Genomic DNA, 16,137 nt, shown 5'->3' on the forward strand with positions numbered 1-16,137 from the left:
TGGCTGTTTTTGCACTGTCGTAACAATGTAAACTTGAAGATCCTATATTTTTATTTTCCATGCTAAGATTTTTTCTTCTCTTTATCTTTATCTCATCCCTTATTATTATGGATAGCCTTCCTCCTTTTCTGTGTTGCTTCTTTCTTCTAGAAGTTAAGTATCCTGGAATAATTAATTCCCAAACATATAGGCATAACAACTGTTTCTTCTTAACTGATGTAAGAGCTTACTAATTTTTTTCTGTTTAGATCTTTAAATCGTTTGCTTTTGTATGAATGCTTATATTCAGATAAAAAGCCTTCAGTTCTGTCTCTTTCCTCCAGATTTTCCTCTAAACATCACTGGAGTTATGTTCATATGTTTGTATATGCTATACATTCCTAATACACTCTAATTACCATTTCACCATTCTGCATAAAATCTTTTTAATTGATTTTTTAATGCATTTCTACAATTACTACAGCAAAAACCCAACAGCAAGATGAAGATTAATACAGTGCAAAATAAACATAACAATTATATAGTTCAAAACAATGATGAAACAGCACCCAAAATAAAATCATATAAAGTTAGTATCCTCCTCCCCCCCACAGAAAAAACTCCAGGCCAACCATTACAAGATGTAAAAAATATTAATCAGAGCATTCAAACCCCAAAACTGTAAATGAAAATAAAAACCAAGAATAATAATGTCTACTACCAAAGAAAGAAAAAAAAGTTGAAAGTCAAGGATTTAAAAAAATAGAATGGAATTGAAAATACACGTGGACTAAGATGTTAACTGTCCTGTGCTATCATCAGTTGATCTGCCACCTGTCCTCAGGAGTTTCCGCCTGCTTATGATCAAGTCTCCCTCGAGGTGGTGGGCCAGCAGTGCTAAAGCACCACCTCCTACTGATGAGCTTAACAAATTGGCATCTGCCTCTATCTGAGTTGTTGGTCACTTCCATCCAACAGATAGTCTACTCTTCAGATATCTATGCAGCTACTGAAGAGTTTACAAAAGATGGATACACTGTCCGACTATCTGCCCCTCTAGATGTACTTAGTACACACCCATGATGATCCTGCCTCTGCTTTAATCTAAAGAGGAGTTATGAATATATTCAAGAAAAGGTCCCCACACCTTGTGAAACTTTATGTCTGAGTTGAGAAGTGAGTAGTGAATTTTTTCAAGGTCTAAACAGGACATAATATCATTAAGCCATTGAGCATGGGTGGGTGGGGCAACATCTCTCCACCTAAGAAGAATTAAGCGTCTAGCCTAACGAAAGGCAAAAGATAATGTTCGACGTTTCGTTGGACTCAAATGTATATCTGCCTCACCCAAGGTACCAAAAAGAGCAATCAAGAGGATTAGGTTCTAAGTGGCAATTAAGAATATGGGATAAGGTTAAAAAAACTTCTCTCCAAAATTTCTCTAGACTAGGACAGGCCCAGTACATATGGATAAGAGAAGCCATTTCACTTTACACTTTACACTTGTCACATACAGGACTAATGTTAGGGTAAAATCGGGACAATTTAGATTTGGACATGTGAGCCCTATGTACAACCTTAAACTGTAAAAGACAGTGGCGAGCACAAAGAGAGGTTGAATTAACTGACTTGAGAATCGAGTCCCAAACCGCATCAGATAAAGAAACATTTAAGTCATGCTCCCAAGCCGTTCTAATTTTATCAAGGGGGTCACGTCTTAGGGTCACTAATTTATCACGAATAAAAGATATTAAGCCTTTGCCCAATGGATTAATAGAAAGAAACAGGTCCACAATGTTTTTCTCAGGCATCGCAGGAAAATTGGATAATAAAGGAGTAATGAAATGTCCAATTTGAAGGTATCTAAAGAAGTGGGCATTAGGTAGATTGAACTTTGCAGAGAGTTTTTGGAAAGTTGCAAAACGATTATCAATGAAAAGCTTTTCAAAGTGCCTAATGCTCATTCTTTACCAATCGTGAAATGTTGAATTTTGCATAGAAGGTAAGAAAAGATGATGCAAGATAGGACTAGAGAGAGAGAAACCATGAAGGCCATTAAATTTTCTAAACTGGGCCCAAATTCTCAGAGTATGTCTAATAAGAGGATTAACAATTAGTCTAGGCAAGTAACAAGGGAGTGCAGATCTAAGAAGTGCAGGAATAGAGAGATCCTTAGTGGAGTTCAACTCCATTGCCACCCATTTAGGACAATCAGACTGGTTATGAAAATAGGACCAATAAGTAAGACAGCAAATATTAGCTGCCCAATAGTATAAATGGAAGTTAGGTAAAGCCATACCATCTTTTTTAGATTTTTTGGAGGTAAGCTTTATTAAATTTAGAACATTTACCCTTCCATAGATAGGACAAAATAATAGAATCTAGGGAGTCAAAAAAAGCTTAAGAAATAAAAATTGGAATAGATTGAAATAAGTATAAAAATTTGGGAAGGATATACATTTTAATAACATTAACATGACCTACCAGAGACATAGATAAGGGTGACCATTGTGACAAACTCTGTCTCGTAGAGTTCAAAAGGTTAGCAAAATTTTCATGAAAAAGGTCCTTGAAATTCCTTGTAACTGTAATACCAAAGTAAGTAAATTGATTATTAACTACTTTAAAAGGGAGGTCACAAAATACTAATGCTTGTGCTTCCTTATTAATTGGAAAGAGTTCACTCTTGTGTAGATTGAGTTTCTAGCCAGAAAGCTGGCTGAATTGATCAAGAAGTAAAAACATTGGGGGTAAGGAAGTGGACGGATTTGATAGATGCATAAAATCTTTAATTTTCTAAGTTTTTTTCTCAGGAAAAAGCTATCCTGAAATCCTAATCTAACTATTTAGTTTAAGGATATTTGTACAGTTATTTTCAGTTTGCCAGGCCATGGGTTCCAGCTCAACTTAAGTGGAACTTCTCCCACAGAAAACCTCTCTTTTTCTACAGAACTGATGTTATTGGACTATGAATTGGCATTTATTTCCCCTATATCAATGTTTTTCAAACATGTATTCAACTTTTTGATCTTATTGCTACTACACTAAATTTGCACATGGCTCCCATAGTAATCCAGAGATTATTGTGTTTGCCATTTGATTTAGAACCTAGCTGTCCAAAGTTCTTCAGGATCATAGTTCATTTACTTAATCCTTTTCTATTTATTTCTTGTTCCCCACGACACCATTCTGAGGAGCCCCTATCGTGATGTCCTGGGATAAAATGATTGCCTTCCAGAAACAACAACCTTTGTGCATTATGTGACTCTAACCAATAGATTTTTTTCACCAGCTAATAACATGCTGCCGGAGGAATTCAGCCAGACATACATCTATGGAGGCAGATGGATGGTTGACATTTCAGAGTGAGACCGTGCATCAAGAATCTGCTAGACTTAAAAGTAGGGTCTTGACCAAAACATTGTCTATCCCTTTGCCTCCACAGATGTGCCTAACCTGTTTAATCCCTCCAGCATTTTACTTTTAGATTCAGATATTAGCATCTACAAGTTTGTTGTTTATCCAGAAAATGTTTCCCCCATAGATTTTAACTTTCAGTCTTGCCAGGGTTCCTTGATGTCATAGACAAAATTTGACTTTATGTCAAGTGCTGTTACTCTTACTTCACCCCTGGAAGTCAAGTCTTGTTTTTCTTGGGACCAATGGTGTAATGAGCATTTCTGGCAAACTCAGACTCAGTGAAGTGGCTTTTTCCTGAGTAAATGCCATTCTGATTTCAACAATGCTCCTGTCAGGTGCTGACAATTGATTAGTTCAATCAATCACAATCATCCCTAAAACCTATTTCTTCAACCAAGCTTTGGATCTCCCTTACTAACCATTTCTTTAGTCCTGCACACATTTTATTAATATCCCTCTGTGATATATCAAAATATCTTTATGTTAAAAAACTTTATAAATGCAAGTTCATACCAGTAATCTCATAACATGGTAAGGAAGCATTAGGCCATAATTATCAAAACTTCTAATTATATTTGTCAAAAATGTTTCAGCCATTAATGCAATAAATTGGAATTATTAATACTTTTCTGTGCACAATGCCTTTCTTTTAATACAGAAGATTCTGGAATGTATCTCCTTACACTTAGATGTATACTTGATTTGGTCCCAAAACTACAATGTAACTTTAAAAAGGAGTTTGTGTTTTTTTAATACGCCAGTAGTTTCATGTGTGGAGGTGCCTGTGTTACACTAAGGGCTTTCCAAAATATTCGGCAGAGGTGATTATAAAATTACAAAATTGTCTGGTCATGGCCTTAATTGTGTTCATTTTAAATTTGCTACTCTTCAGTCTCCGGTATTCTGCATTGAATTGAATCCTACCATTTCAAACACTAAATTCTATTAAAATTCAGGTATTCCAAACACGTTTGCCAATCCGGCATCCCATCGCTGCTGCCGCTTCTGTGCGTTGCTTTTTGATCATTTGGATACAGCGGCTGGACCTTCGGTTGGAATCAGGTAGTTGTGGACTTGAACTGTGTGCCTTGATTCGGGAAGTGGTTTCCGGTAAAGGCGGTGTTTACTCGCTGCAGTTTTAATGTAAACCTTTTAAACGTAAACGTTGGAAGCGAATCATCAGAGTCCAGAATGGACATTCTTACTAAGTACATTTTTCTGTCCGCTCTGTGCACATTTACGGCGGAGGCTTATGCAGGTATGTGAGGCGCGAACTTTTGTGAGCTGAAGATTTTTTTTGTAACTTTTTGTTTCTTGTTGAGGACGGGGTTCGTCGCATGTAGTTTATCGCCGAGCTGCTTCCTGAACAAAAGTCAGACTGGATTAGCATTCCAGGGTTGATTGTGGATATGTGTGCTTGTGTTTTAAGTACTGGATTTTTTTTTAAAAGGCAAAATAAAACTAAAATCCCGTCCGCTTTAAGGTGAATAAATGGAAATGACTGTTTTATTGGAGTGTCGGTTTTATTAGCGGGCCGGAGGTGGGGCGAATGACTGAATAGCTGCATGTTGTTACAGTTTTACACGTCCTGATGTGTTGGGCTGGAGGATTTTGAAGAAATGCATTTTGAAAAAAAGTTTCAAGAAGAAAACGAGAACTTAATTGAAACGAGCGTAAGTTATGAACGGTGCGCATGAGTGGGAGCTTGAAGTTGTCGCTCGGGGACTCGCGGGCGTCCCCGGTACTCGGCGGCGCGCTGAGTGGCAGCTGCTGAGAGAGCCGTGCGGGGTCAGGGAACCCACTACAGCCGGTTCATCCCAGTAACTGGGCATCTGCCCACACGCAGAAATAATGCGGGTGACATAGCTGTGGTTTGGATTTGCAGCCCACTGTATAAATGTAGACTGAAAACAAATATTGAAGAGGAGTGAGCAGATCCGCGCGTTTTTATTGTAGGGCGCGCCAATTCGTGTAAAAATAAACATTAATGGTCTTTGCTACTGCAAAAGTTGCACTTTACTGTTCTTTTAAATCTTCTATTGAGTTAATTTCACCGCTGGAGCTCTCTGTAACCCGTGCAGTGAATGCAATGGTCAGCTCACTGTAGAGTCTTTGGCGGTGATGAAGTTCCACAATCACAGCATGTTCCAACATTATTCGGTGCTGTGACTCAAAGCTTCGTCTCGTCATTTGTGGTAGAACCTTCTTCCACGTTGGCCCACTCACTGGAGCTTAAAACATAAATTTAAAAAAAAACTTAGTGAAATGTTTCTGATCACTGCTTTACTATTGTGAAAACGTTTGCACAGTGACCTCCCCTCAGAATTGGGAAATGCTGTGGATGCAGTAAGCTTTGAGCAAGCGCACTGACAGAAAAAGGGAGGAAAGAAAAAAAGAATGAAATGGAACATACCCCTTTCCCTCTTCCATTCCCCACTATGGTTCCCCTCTTCCCTCCTCTCACCTGCCTGTCACACCCTCCTGTATCCCTCTCCCTAGCCTCTCTTGTAAGATTCTTTCTACAGCCCTTAATGTTTTTCACCTATCACCCCCCTCCCCCCCCAGCTTCTCACATCACCCACCCAGCAACACCTATCACCTTCTGTTTTGCAACACACACAAAACGCTGGAGGAACTCAGCAGGCCAGACAGCATATATGGAAAAGAGTAAACAGTCAACGCTTCAGGCCGAGACCCTTCATCATGAATGGAAAGAAAGAGGTCAGAGTAAAAAAAAAGTGGGGGAAGGGAAGGAAGAAATGCAAGGTAGTAGGAGATAGGTGAAGTAAAGAGCTGAGAAGTTGATTGGTGAAAGGGATAAAGGGCTGGAGAAGGGGGTATCTGATAGAGGACAGAAGAGCATGGAAGAAAGGGAAGGGGCAAGAACATTGGAGGAAGCTGATGGGCAGGTAAGGAGATAAGGTGAGAGAGGGAAATGAGAATGGGGAATGGTGAAGAGGAGGGGGCAAATACCAGAAGTTTGAGAAATTGATGTTTGTGCCGTTAGGTTGGAGGCTACCCAGAAGGAATATAAGGTGTTGCTCCTCCAACCTGAGTGTGGCCTCATGCACTCCTTCTCTCTTGTACTCCTTCCCCCTACCTCCTTATTCTGGCTGCTGCTTCCTTCCCATCCTGATGAAGCGTCTGGGCCTGAAACATCAACTGTTCATTCCTTTCCATGGATACTGACCTGTTGAGTTCCTTCAGTATTTTGTATGTGTTATTCTAGATTTCCAGCTTCTGCAGAATCTTTTGTGTTAATGAAATGGAACATCTGTTAAATGAGAAAAAAAAAAGATGCTGGTATAAATCAAAGATGGTAATGAACCAGTCTCTTCAACTATAAAAGATCATAATCACCTGTGACCAAATTTTTTTTATTAATGGATTTCAAACATATTCTGTAAACAGTACATTCAAAAACTATTGTGTCATATACATTTTTTGTGTGTTTCTTGGGTTTCCAGCATCTGGTGATTTTCTCTTGTTTCTGTCATGTACATTGGGAGTTTGGTTTAATTTCCTATGACGTTCTATTGCTCTTGGTGGCAAGTTGAAACAGGCATCTAGCTCAGGTTAAATTATATGTTTTAACTAAAATGGTATCCTGGCTTGTAATTTGAATTTTTTTTTTCAGGAGAACAATTTGAACAAAAATAAACTGTTTCTTAAATCTGCAAATTTAAGATGTCTCTTGGCTTCACAAAGAAATTTGTTCACTTAGAGTGAAGATGAGCATTGCACATTTCAGGATTTCAAAGAATGTGGCCCTTTTAGTGCTGTTAGCTATGAGTCCTTTGGAAATAGAGCTTATTCACAATTTAAATACCATAGAATATAATAACTTGGTATTTCCTAAAGCTATATACCCCTTGTTAATCATTCATGTGGCGTGGATATATTGGCACGACGAGAGGTACTTCAGTATTCACCAGTGAAAAGGACCTTGGCAATTGTGGGGATGATTTAGAGTGGACTGAAATGCTTGTGTGTATGGACATTAAGAAAGAGGATGTGTTGGAGCTTTTGAAAGGTATTAAGTTAGATAAGTTGCTGGGACCAGACAAGATATACCCCAAGCTTCTGTGGGAAGCAAGAGAGGAGATTGCTGAGCCTCTGGTGATGATCTTTGCATCATCAATAGGGACGGGAGAAGTACCGGAGGATTGGAAAGTTGTAAACATTGTTCCCTTGTTCAAGAAAGGGAGTTGAGATAACCCAGGAAATTATAGACCAGTGAATCTTACATCAGTGACGGGCAAGTTGTTGGAGAAGATCCTGAGAGGCAGGATTTATGAGCATTTGGAGAGACATAATCTGATTAGGGATAGTCAGCATGGCTTTGACAAGGGCAGGTCACATCTTACGACCCTGATTGAATTCTTTGAGGATGTGACAAAACACATTGATGAAGGTAGAGCAGTGGATGTAGTGTATATAGATTTCAGTAAGGCATTTGATAAGATTCCCCATGTGAGGCTCATTCAGAAAGTAATGAGGTATGGGATCCAAAGAGACCTTGCTTTGTGGATCCAGAAAGGCCACAAAGTGGTTGTAGATGGTTTGTATTCTGCATGGAGGTTAGTGACCAGTGGTGTTCTGCAAGGATCTGTTCTGGGACCTCTCCTCTTTGTGATTTTTATAAATGACCTGGATGAGGAAGTAGAAAGGTGGGTTAGTAAGTTTGCTGATGACACAAAGGTTGGGGGTGTTGTGGATAGTGTGGTGATATCGATAGGATGTGGAACTGGGCTGAAAAGTGGCAGATGGAATTCAAACCAGATAAATGTAGGTCAAATTTGAAGACAGAATATAATGTTAATAGTAAGACCCTTGGCAGAGTGGAGGATCAGCGAGATCTTGGGATCCACGTGCATAGGACACTCAAAGCTGCGGTGCAGATTGACAGTGTTGTTAAGAATGTGTATGATGTGTTGGCCTTCATCAACCGTAGGATTGAGTTCAAGAGCCATGAGGCAGTGTTACAGATATATGAGATCTTGGTCAGACCCCACTTGGAGTACCATGTTCAGTTCTGGTCACCTCATTACAGGAAGGATGTGAATGCTATAGAAGTGCAGAGGAGATTTAAAGGATGTTGCCTGGATTGGAGAGCATACCTTATGAGAATAGGTTGAGTGAACTCGGCCTTTTGTCCTTGGAGCGACAGAGGATGAGAGGTGACCTGATAAAGGTGTATAAGATGATGAGAGGCATTGATCATGGGGATAGCCAGAGGCTTTTTCCCAGGGCTGAAATGGTTAACACAAGGGGACATAGTTTTAAGGTGCTTGGAAGTAGGTACAGAGAGGATGTCAGAGATAAGTTCTTCACACAAAGATTGGTGGGTGTGTGGAATGCACTGACAGTGACTGTGGAGGCAGATGCAATAGGGTCTTTTAAGAGACTCTTCGGTTCGTGGAGCTTAGGAAAATAGAGGGCTGTGTGGTAGGGAAATTCTAGGCAATTTCTAGTGTAGGTTACATGGTCAGCCTAACTTTGTGGGCTGAAGGGCCTGTAATCTGCTGTAGATTTCTAAGTTGATGCACATTTAAAAGGTAATTATGGTCTTAAGGAACAGATTTCAGCTTGGCAATGGCATCCTTGTTGTATTTTTAATGCTTTTTCTTCCTCTAAACAATACAGGATGTGGTTCTTGAGGTTGCTGTGGGAACAATTGCAGATTACTGCAGTGCAAATTGTAACTGGTACTTCAGCCACAATGTTTAGTCAGTGCCATTCAAGTTGAGTGCCTTGTACTGCCTGCAGTTGGAGCTTCAGGTGTTGCTATGTGAACAGGAACCCGTTACACTCCTGGCTTGGGCAGTGGAAGTGGTGGAATGTCTTTGCAGAGTTATAGTGGACTACTGTCCAGAAACAGGCCTTTTGGCCCATCTCCTCCATGGAAAACTTATTCTGCCTACTGCCTAGTCCCTAGTCCCATCAATCTGTACCTAGACCATATTTTGCCATACCCTTCCTATCCATGTACTCATCCCAACTTCTCTTAAATGTTGAGATCGCACCCACATTCATCACATCAGCAGGCAGCTCGTTCCACACTCACCAACCTCTGAGTGAAGATGTTCCCCTCAAACATTTCACCTTGCACCCTGAACCCTTAACCTCCATTACAATATGTAAAAAAAAATTAATCGGAGTGTTCGACCCCACAGAGCTCTAATAAAAATATAATGCCTACTACCAAAACAAAAATGTAATTCCCATCAAAAAGAAACCATAAAACTTAAAGAAAGAAAAGCTGAAAGGAAGGGATTGTGGTACAAAAAAAGAATAAACTTAATCTAAAGAGGAGTTTTGTCATGGGAGAGCGGGGAGGATACTAATTTTGTATGATTTTATTTTGGGCGCTGTTTCCTTATTATGATATATATTTGATACGTTTATTTTGCACTGTATTAATCTTCATCTTGTAGTTGGGTTTTTTGTTTGTAGTTGTTTTGTAGAAAGGCATAAAAAAATTAATTTAAAAAGCCCTTAACCTCTAGTTCTAGTGGTTTCTTAATCAGGACCCACTGGTCAGGAATCAGGGTGTGTCCTTTTGTTGGGTCACTCCAAGTTGCAGAAACCTATTGAGAAGCAGCCGGGACAGCTTGGGTTAATTTCACAAGATAGAGAACTAAACTCTGCCTTTTTGAGAGTTAGGACTCCTGGCAATGACATAGGACGCTTTGTTTACACCTTGAATGGACTTAGCAACACACACAAAATGATGGAGGAACTCAGCAGGTCAATCAGCATCTATGGAAACAAGTTAATAGTCAACGTTTTGGGCCAAGGCCCTTCATAAAGACTGGAGAGAAAAGATGAGAAGCCAGTAAGAAGGTGGGGAGAGGGGAATGAAAAAAATTCAAGGTAGTTGGTGATAGGTAAAACTGGGAGAGGGGAAGTAAAGAGCTGGGAAGTCGATTGGTGAAAGAGAGGAAGAGCTTGAGAAGGGGAATCTGATAGGAGAGGACAGAGGCCATGGAAGAAAGGGAAGGGGTTGGAGCATCAGTGGGTGGTGAACAGGTAAGGAGATAAGGTGAGAGAGGGAAATGGGAGTGATGAAGTGGGGGAGGGGTGGCAATTACCGAAAGCTGGAGAAATCGATGTTCATACCATCAGGTTGGAGGCTATTTAGATGGAACGTTCCTGCAACCTGAGTGTGGCCTCATCACAGCAGTAGAGGAGGCCGTGCTCTGACATGTCAGAATGGGAATGGGCAGTAGAATTAAAATGGATGGCTACTGGGAAATCCTGTTTTTTCTCAGCGACGTGGTCTATGTTGGGTCTCACTGATATACAGTGATATACAGGAGTACGGGGGGGCTGTAGATGGCCCCAACAGACTCATAGGTGAAGTGTCCCCTCACCTGGAAGGACTGCTTGGGGCCCCGAATGGTAGTGAGGGAGGAGGGGTAGGGGCAGGTGTGGCACATGTTCCACTTGCAAGGGTAAGTGCCAGGAGGGATATCAGTGGGGAGGGGCAAATGGATAAGGGAGCTGCATAGGGAGCGATCCCTGCGGGAAGTGGGGAGGAGGGAAAGATGTGCTTGGTGGTGGGATCCTACTGGAGATGTCGGACGTTACAGGGAATTATGTGCTGGATGTGGAAGCTGGTGGGGTGGTAGCCGAGGGCAGGAGGAATGCTACCCCTGGTGGGATGGTGGGTGGATAGATTAAGGGCAGCAGTGATGGTGAAGGAAGGGAAGCCCCATTCTTTGAAGAAGGGGGACATCTAATTAGTTCTGGAATGACAAGTCTCATCCTGAGAGCACATGCAGCTGAGATGGAGGAATTGAGAGAAGGGGGATGGCCTTTTTAAAAGTAACGGTGAGGAGAGGTATTGTCCCGGTAGGTGTCAGAATCAGTGTGTTTTAGTAGGAGGTGTGGGGTAAGAGAACTGAGGTTGGTGGCAGTGGATGGGAAATTACCAGAATTAATATGGTCAGTGATAGGCTGGGGAACAGTGGCCTGCTGCTCCTTAGTGGGATCCTAGTTAAGTCAGAGGAGATGTCTGAGAATTGTCACCTGGCCTCAGCAAGGTCGAGATCAGTCCATCAGCCTACTACAGCGCCCCCTATCTGCGGGTTTGATAATGAGGTTAGGATTAGTGTGGAGAGAGTGGAGGGCAGTGCTTTCAGAAAGAGTGAGGTTAGGATTGGAGAGAGGGGTGCTGAAGTCGAGGTGGTTGATGTCTCGTCAGCAGTGAGCAAAGAAAAGATCCAGAGCAGGCAGAGGGCAAGAGTGAGGTGTCCAGGAAGAGGAGGAGGGTTGAAGATGGGAGAAGGGGGCATTGGTGAGGGGTGGAGAGTCCTTGCCAAAGATGTGGGCACGGAGACAGAGGCAGCGGAAGAAGAGCTCAGCGTCGTGGTGGGCACGTAACTCACCGAGGTGTGGGTGCAGGGGGACAAAGGTGAGGCCCTGTCAGGGGACAATGTTCTGCCTCAGAGAGGGGAATGTCAGAGGGGATGGTGCAGACCTGGTGGGCGCAGAACTCGCTGAGGTGTGGGCGCAGGGGGACAGAGGTGAGGACCTTACTGAGGACAGAAAGTTCTGTCTCAGAGAGAGGAAGGTTGGAGGGGATGGTGCAGACCCAGCATGGATGAGAACTGGGATTGGAGGGGGGAAGGAGGTTGGTTAGTGTCTGAGGAGAGGGAAGGGTTGGGGTGTTTCAGGGAAGTTGGGGTGAGAGGAAAATGGAGTCTCTGAGGACCTGAGAGGCATGGGGTTGCAGAATGGGTGGTGGGAGAAGAGAGTCTGGGGATCCCGCGGCAGTGCATCAAGTGCTGTCGATTGAGGTCCAGGCTGGTCGGAGTCGGGGTTGTAGGTTGCACAACAGGCACTTTGAAGGTGTCCGAGGTTGTTGGAACCACATTGATGGCTCGGAGTAGTGGATGTTCTGAATCTGCTAGGGATTGTTAGAATCTTGATGTCGACAGCAGGGATCGTGGTCTGGGGACATCCATGGCTGCCAGCATTGGAGACAGCAGGCTCTGTGGTCCTTAGTTTTACTTTAGTTTCCTTGGGTTGCTCTGATGCTACATCAGACCACAGGAAGAGCCGAAGGCCATGGTACACCTTGCTCTTGATACTTTGTCAATTATTGTCTGATGATTCCATTCATTCGTGCAACTAGTTCTGATGACTCTGGATGATGTGGGCAGTGGAAAGACCATTCAGTGTTCATCAGTCAACATAATTACTAGCAAATACTCCCAGTGAAGGGTGTTCCTTGCTCAGAGTCAATGTGATATGACAATCCCAATCCTTGATCAGAGATTTTGCTTTGAGTATGGCAGGGGCCCTCCTTGCTGGAGTAGCTTCCACCATCTTGAAAACTTGTCCACGATTACCAGTGTGTTTGAGTATCCTTGAATTTCAGTAAAGTGTAAAAATGGGTGGAGCAGGAGCACTTAATTGTGGTAGCTCTTCCACTGCTCCAGGAATCATTTTCTGGCATGTGATGCATCTTTCAAATGTTTGTCGAGTTTGTGCCCTTAACTTTGGATTCCACCAACACTGGGAGAGTCTGCTGATAAACTTTTGCTCTCCAGTGTGTCCTAGAGAGTGTATCTGCTGTGCCAGATAAAGAAGGAAAGTAGTTGGGGCTGCCAGTCTAAGACTAATTCTGTTTCTCCATACCCCATCATTTAACTTCCCACCATTCTCCATCCAGACCACTTTTTCCTGTGGAGAGCACTGAGCTTGAGTCTCTTGAATATCTTGTATGTTTGTCTGTGATAAAGAGTTCAACTTTGTTTCCATAATTCCAGTTATCGGGTTCATTGAATATATTTTCAGTATTTCTTTTATTTCTTTCCATGCTGCATATGGGAGTACATTTCCATGGTTTTCATTGTCTTCACTTTGGAGTGGCTTTTACATTTTAATACAGCAACTACTGATGGCACGTATAATATCCATAAATTCTTGTACCAGTCGGCAATTCATGATTTGTGTTCCTACAGCCTAGGAAGCCTTCTTTCTCTCTATAGGTTTCTAAAATCATGAACAATTGCAAAAGCATATCAGAAATCAATGTAGATATTAGCTGATCTTCCTTCTGCCAACTCACAGGCTTCAATCAAAGCTTTCAGTTCAGCCTGTTGCACAGAGATACCAGGAGCCATGCTTCCTGATGCCAGTATTCTAGTTCTGGAAAGAATCATTCTGAATTCCCCACTCAATCGTTGAGGAGCCATCAGTGTATGGAGTCCGATTTTTGGCAGATGCTGCTAGTTTCCTTGTCCTTGAATTGAGACTGCCATCATGTGCTGCTCATTGACATACAGGATAGATGGTCTACCTGTATTGGGGATTCCATTGTTCTTCATTAAAAGTCAGTGTCATCTGAGCACTTACTGTCCTTCAGCAGATTGTTGAGTGGTTGAGCAATAGTGATGGATCTGCCACTTGTCAATACATTGATTAGCAATGGTTTCACCTTCAGTCCCATGTATCTTCATCCCTTATTGAAGTAAGCTGTGGTCAATCTTATTGTCAGTCTCATTTGAGTCACTAGGGGCGCTGTGGAGTCCATCCTGCAATTCTGTGGAGTTCAGATGGTGTCGCTGTCTTGAAGGACTGATCAAAGTAAGCTGTAATTCTCCAGAGTTTGGATGGTGGCGCTGTATAGGGAGCCTGTCTGGTGTGAGCTGCAATTCCTCGGGTCACCAGCAGTAGTGTCACTAGGCTAGCAGGACCACCCACACAAAGTCTTGGGGCTGTTTTTCCATTTTGTTTCATTTTGCTTTGAAACTCAATGCATTGCACATTAATTGAATTATCGTGTTGTTCTTTTGGTTAATGCAAAGATATTCTCTTCATACCTTTTACTGTCTGTATCATGCTGTTTTTGTACTTCATCACGTTACGTGTTTCTTTCAATTAGTAAGACTTGTTCTGTTCACTCTTTTAATTGTTCGTATTTTCGATCAAGACGACCGCACGGTCTTAACTCTAAATTAGTAGCAGGCATTTTCTGAATCTTAAACTTAACATTGTTGGTATTTTTCATTAATTTTATCAAACGGAGATGTTTTATTCAAGTAAGAGTTCTTAGTAGATTTCACGACTTTGACCTTTGTTTTAATTTGATCTTAATTTGTATGTACTTTATCAGTCTGACCACAATCTCAAAAAATTAATAGGTTGGAGCCAAATAGCATATAGATTTATCGTGCAGCCAAATAGATCACAACCACATAGATTACAACCACTGTTTTCACTAGGTACCAAAATAGATCGCTGTGTGACAAAAATAGAATGTAATCAAATAGGTTAGGACCAAATAGATTGCAACCAATATTTTCACAGCTGTTTTTCTTTCTGAATAGCAAGGTAGTAGTCCTCAATCCTGATTCCATCCAATATTTGAAGCCAGAACGATTATTTCTCTTAGACAACAGCAGAACAAGGAAGTTCTTACTGCTTTTGTTGCGTGCTCGAACCTCCGCTTTAGCCTTTGATTGTAGCAATTTCTAAACTTCGGGATACCCTAGCCGACTCTGTCACTTGGTGGATTCTGGTGTTTTAATCGAAGGTTCTTTTAGAGGTCGGGAAAGAGGTATAAGATATGTGGCTTTGCAATTGTTTTATTAATTGTTGATAGAACAAAGGAAATTGAAATGGACTGTGATATTTGAAGAAGAGAGAGAAAAGATAAAGATTAAGATGCTGCTGCTTTGTTTAGTTATTTTATACCCATAGAGATAAGAAACAATCCATTCAAATCTGTAGATAATAATTAACTAATTAGAATGAACTTATTCAATACTGCAGTACCAAGTAGCCAAAGAACATAGAAATTTACAGCACATTACAGGAGAAAACACTTATTCACTTAATACAGAATAAACTAGCTTCCAAAATTATATTTTGTGTAATCAGTAGAGTTAAACTTTAACATTAAACTTATATGTATACAATAACCACTAGGAATGATAGTAAGCAGTTACTTGTATATTTAACAATTATATAAAATACAAGTAGATAATTGATAAATGGCATAGGAAATGACAATTAAACAGTCTAATCTAAGAACTAAGCAGTCAGATTCAACAGCTTTGAGAACATCATTGAGCTGATTCCCTTTTCTCCCTGGAAATCTCTTGGAGTAACGGAGCTAGGATTTTGAGAATCTGGTGTTGGCAATGATGTGGCCTGTCCATTGGATCCAACTGAATGTAACTAGAGTCTTGAGGGCAAAACAGGATGTTGACATTGGATCACATACCCTGCAGACTCAGCTTTGGTGTTATCCCTCCAGTGGTTTGAGATGCTTGATGTAAATAGTCCACATTTTCAAAACATCCAGGAGGGTAGGAATTACTGCCATCCAGAAAAGCAGGAGCTTGGAGCTGGAGAAGGGAAAGGATCATGGGACGGGAGGCCTAAGGAGAAAGAAAGGGGGAGGGGAGCACGAGAGGGAGATGGAGAACAGGCAAGGAGTGATTCTGAGAGGGGCAGAGAGAGAAAAAAGAAAAGAAAAAATGGGGGAGAATAATAAATAAGGGATGGGGTAAGAAGGGGAGGAGGGGCATTAATGGAAGTTAGAGAAATCAATGTTCATGCCATCAGGTTGGAGGCTACCCAGATGGAATATAAGGTGGTGTTATGATACACAATATGATTGTGTTCAACTTGAAATTTGATAGGGAGAAAGTAAAGTCTGATGTAGCAGTATTTCAGTGGAGAAAAGGAAATTACAGTGATATGAGAGAGGAGTTAGCC

The 16,137-nt window shown here is 41.4% G+C and overlaps 1 protein-coding gene across 2 annotated transcripts in view; it reads left to right on the forward strand.

Annotated features, from left to right (window-relative positions):
* The first annotated feature begins 4,416 nt into the window (after window positions 1-4,416).
* The window catches only part of srpx (sushi-repeat containing protein X-linked), a 77,744-nt gene continuing 66,023 nt past the window's right edge, over window positions 4,417-16,137 (forward strand). For both annotated transcript variants that reach the window (XM_073045567.1, XM_073045568.1), the window contains exon 1: window positions 4,417-4,657. In XM_073045567.1, coding sequence (XP_072901668.1) covers window positions 4,591-4,657 — 67 coding nt within the window. In that variant the 5' untranslated portion in view covers window positions 4,417-4,590. The remainder of the gene's footprint in view (window positions 4,658-16,137) is intronic.

The sequence above is a fragment of the Hemitrygon akajei genome, chromosome 5 (genome assembly GCF_048418815.1).
Source record: "Hemitrygon akajei chromosome 5, sHemAka1.3, whole genome shotgun sequence".
In the NCBI taxonomy this organism is placed as follows: Eukaryota; Metazoa; Chordata; class Chondrichthyes; order Myliobatiformes; family Dasyatidae; genus Hemitrygon; species Hemitrygon akajei.